General features: G+C 44.1%; 1 protein-coding gene across 1 annotated transcript; it reads right to left on the reverse strand.

The window, feature by feature from the left end:
• Nucleotides 1-2,099: 2,099 nt before the first annotated feature.
• On the reverse strand, nucleotides 2,100-3,474 carry LOC145954667 (uncharacterized). The gene is made up of 4 exons (XM_083069354.1): nucleotides 3,350-3,474; nucleotides 2,856-2,872; nucleotides 2,607-2,740; nucleotides 2,100-2,315 (listed from the first exon to the last, which is right to left on the reverse strand). The coding sequence occupies exons 1-4, from the start codon at nucleotides 3,472-3,474 to the stop codon at nucleotides 2,100-2,102; spliced, it is 492 nt and encodes a 163-aa protein (XP_082925480.1).
• Between the last annotated feature and the right edge of the window lie 873 nt (nucleotides 3,475-4,347).

Below are 4,347 nucleotides of genomic sequence, written 5' to 3' on the forward strand. Positions count from 1 at the left end.
AACCTGAGAGCCTTAAGCTCTTCCATGCCTGGCGCACTTAACCTGCGCCTAGCCTAATCCCAGTCAGAGAGTTTAGAAACTCTCATCCAAACCAACAAATCCAGCCACATGCAAACACAAAACACAATACATAGGCTCCATACAACTCAAAATAAACTCAAATCTCACATTCATCCAACCTATGCATCAAAATCATCAAAATCCTCTCAAAACTCCAAAAGATGAGATTTTCTTCAAACATCTATGGATTCTCAACATTCACGCACCTATTGAGTTTCTAAACTCACATGCAACCTACACAACAAACATTCTAGCTTCCCTTACCTGAAGATTGGCTCAGATAGCCAAAGACTGAACAAAAGTAGAATTTCCCCTCGAGGCTCAACTCGGAACTTCAGTCCTCCCAAAACAAGCTTTCTAATCTGAATTTCAAGAAAATACAGAAGGAGTTATTGATCTAGAGGAGAAAAGGAGTTAAACAGAGAAATTTGGGAGAGAAAGGAGCTCACTGACCCAAAGACCTTCTCTCTAAAACTTCTCTCTAGAATAAGAACTCCTCACGGCCCCCCCTCACCCCTATTTATAGGCAATCCGGAGAGGCCAGAACGGCCCGTACCAAGTTCGGAACGGCCCATTCCGAACTCCCAATTCACACACAAAATCCACGCCCAGAACGACCCGTTCTGAAAACAAAACGGCCCGTTCCGGGACTCATCCGGAATGGCCCGTTCTCCCTCCGGAACAGCCCATTCTCCTTCCGGAACGGCCCGTTCTCCAACCAGAATGGCCCGTTCTGGAATTTGGAACGACCCGTTCTCCCTCCGGAATGGCCCGTTCCCAACCACGAATTTCAGTTTAATTTAATAGCTTGGAACGGCCCGTTCTAAATTGGGAACGGCCCGTTCCGAGCTACTAAATCAGCCACCATTTTTTTTTTAAACTATGTTACAATACTCCCCAACAAACAGGAATTTTCGTCCCCGAAAATAGGTCTACCTGAAGAGAGGAATGGATACTGTTCCTTGAACTGACTCTCCACCTCCCAGGTAACCTCACCAGTAGCTGCATCCGAAATAATTCTCACCAAGCCGATGGATTTGCCACAAAGCTTCTTCAACTTGTGATTAACCACAGCTACCGATCTCTTCTCATAGGTCAAGTTCTCTCTAACTTGCACCTCATCCATCTCTACTACTTGACTCAGGTCTCTGATGTAGTTCCTTAACTGTGAAACGTGAAACACATGCTCTCCCTCTTCAAATTCTAGAGGTCTCCTCCTCCTATCAGCATAGGACTTTCATCGACTCTGGGTAACCCTCAACCTTTCCTGAATCTATCTCACCATCTCAGTAGTCTGAAGAACTAACTCTAGACCAACCACTACTGACTCACCCTCCTGATACCAACATAATGGAGTTCTACACCTCCTACCATACAAAGCCTTAAAAGGTGTCATGCCAATAATCAAGTGATAACTGTTATTATAAATAAACTTTACCAATGGTAACACCTCTTCCCAGCTACCCAGATGATCCAACACATAAGCTCTCAAGAGATCCTCCATTGACTGAATTGTCCTCTCTGACTGACCATCTTTCTGTGGATGATAAACAGAGCTCAACCTCAACCTTGTTCCCAAAGCCTGATGTAGAGTCTGCCAACCTGGAAGTAAACCTTGGATCTCTGTCAGAGATAATACTGGAAGGCACTCCATGCAACCGTACTATCTCCCTGATATACAACTGTGCAAGCCTCTCCAAGGACCACCTCTTGATAGGAAGAAAGTGCGCACACTTTGTCAACCTATCAACAATCACTCAGATAGAGTCATTGTTCCTAGCTGTCCTAGGCAACCGAACCACAAAGTTCTTAGTGACATTATCACACTTCCACTCGAGAATCTCCATCAGCACTAAGCTCAAAGCACTAAGCTCAAAAACAGATGCCCTCTTAATACCAAGCAATCCCAAAATCCTCAACAATTCTAGATCTTGTAATTGCTTAGTTCCCACCTGTCTAAGGAACTCATTAGTTATGGTGATTATACCATAACTAATATGATCATGAACAACCACCATCTCTAGTCTCAAATCTCTAAACTACTCAATCAGCTCCAACTCCTTAATCAACATAACTGCCACATGAATGGATTTCCTACTCAATACATTCGCTACCACACTCGCCTTCCCAGGATGATACATCAACTTAAAATCAAAGTCCTTTAGGAATTTCATCCACCTTCTCTGCCTCATATTCAACTCCTTCTGATCATTAAATACCCTGAATCTCGTACCATATAGATAGTGCCTCCATGACTTCAAGGCAAACACCGCAGATGCAAGCTCCAAATCATGAGTAGGATAATTTCTTTCATGAGTCTTAAGTTGCCTCGAAGAATATGCTACTACTCTCCCTTCCTGCATCAACATACAGCCCAACCCCTGGTGAGAAGCATCACAGCACACATCAAAATACTCACTAGTGTCAGGTAACACCAAAGCTGGAGAAGTAGTCAATCACCCCTTCATTTCCTGAAAACTCTACTCGCAAGCGTCCATCCAAACTAAAAGCTGATCTTTCCGAGTCAGTTAAGTCAAAGGCATTACTATTCGAGAGAAACTCTTCACGAATCTCTTATAGTAACCCGTTAACCCAACAAAACTCCTAATCCCCATAACAGTCCTCTGACGCTCCCACTGGATCACAGCCTCCACCTTGGCTGGATCCCCTGCAATCCCCTCTATCGATATCACATGCCCCAAATCTCACCTCAGACAACCAAAACTCACACTTGGACAGCTTGGCATACAACTACCTCTCCCTCAACACCTCTAAAACCAACCTCAAATGCTCACGGTGATCCTCCAAAGATCTAGAATACACCAATATATCATCAATGAAGACCACCAAAAATCTATCCAAGAACGGTCTAAAGATCCTGTTCATGTAATCCATGAACACTGCTGGAGCATTAGTGACACCAAAAGGCATCACCACATACTCATAGTGGCCATACCTAGTCCTGAAAGCAGTCTTCGGTATGTCACTCTCCTTCACCCTGATCTGATGGTATCCAGATCTCAAATCAATCTTTGAAAACACTGAAGCTCCCCTCAGCTGATCCATCAAATCATCAATCCTCAGAAGTGGATACTTATTCTTTATCATTAATTTATTCAGTTGCCGATAATCACACAAACGACCCCACCACCTTTCTCTACTAACAGTACCAAGGCACCCCAAGGAGAAACATTGGACCTCACTACTGTTTCTCCAACAAATCCTCAATCTGTTTATTCAGCTTTACCAACTTAGCTTGAACCATCCTATAAAAAAAAGCCACTGATACTGATCTTGCACCAATACCAGGTCAATGGTAAATACAACATCACGCATAGCTGACAATCCCGGCACATCATCTGGGAACACCTCAGGAAACTCACTGACAATCTCAATCCCAGTGATGGCCCTCATCGTCTCAATCATTCAAAACGACAAACAACATGAAGCACTCAGCTCCATCTCTCATCAACTACTCAGCCTAACCCGCTGACAACAACACCTCATCCTCTAACTGAGGAAATACCAACTCTCTTCGAGCACAATCTATAAGGATGTGATAGGCAGATAACCAATCCATCCCTAAGATTATGTCAACATCTACCATGAACAACACAATCAGGTTCACTCAGAACCTCCTACCAAACACCTCTATCAGGCATCTCACATATATCTCCGACGTCACCAAAGAAATTAAAGTCATAATAGATACATACAAATCAACGTGCCATGCAGACACCGATAATCCAATCTCTCCACACAATCAACAGAAATGAAAGAATGCGTGGCACCAGAATCGAACAAAAATAAAACATCCTCACCTGCTGCTTTCCCCTTCCTCTTCACCAAATCTGATGAAGTGGAAGTCTCTACACTTGACAATGCAAGCACTCTCCCCACAGCTGTAGGCCTGGATGGCCCCGGGACACTTCTAGATAAAGTTGATGGTGTCTGACAATCTCTAGAGATGTGGCCTGGCCTACCACATCTGAAGCAAACATTCCCCGGATGAGGACAATCTCTAACCACATGTGCTCTTCCACATCTGTAGCACCGCACCGACTGTGCTCCACCCTGAGGAGTAGCAGGACGAGGTCTCCTACTAACAGCTACTCTCTGAGACTGTATAGGTCTGTCATAGGGTCCCTGTCGCCACCCGCCGAAACGGACCTTGGCATTCGCGACGATGGTCGGACTCTTTTTAAGTTTGGGAAAAATGATGGATTGCTAAAACGAATTATTCTCAAACTGAGACCTCATCGAACTAACAATTTTGTTTAAATGACT

Source organism: Cajanus cajan, chromosome 2, assembly GCF_000230855.2.
Source record: "Cajanus cajan strain Asha chromosome 2, NIPB_CcT2T_4, whole genome shotgun sequence".
Lineage (NCBI taxonomy): Eukaryota > Viridiplantae > Streptophyta > Magnoliopsida > Fabales > Fabaceae > Cajanus > Cajanus cajan.

Bases quoted from the DNA above. Each gene is read 5' to 3' on its own strand.
- LOC145954667 (XM_083069354.1), bottom strand. From the start codon at position 3,474: ATGAGGGCCATCACTGGGATTGAGATTGTCAGTGAGTTTCCTGAGGTG. The intron at 2,316-2,606 runs GTAATGCCTTTG...TTTGCCTTGAAG, and splicing joins TGAAGAGTTTCTCTCGAATA to TCATGGAGGCACTATCTATA.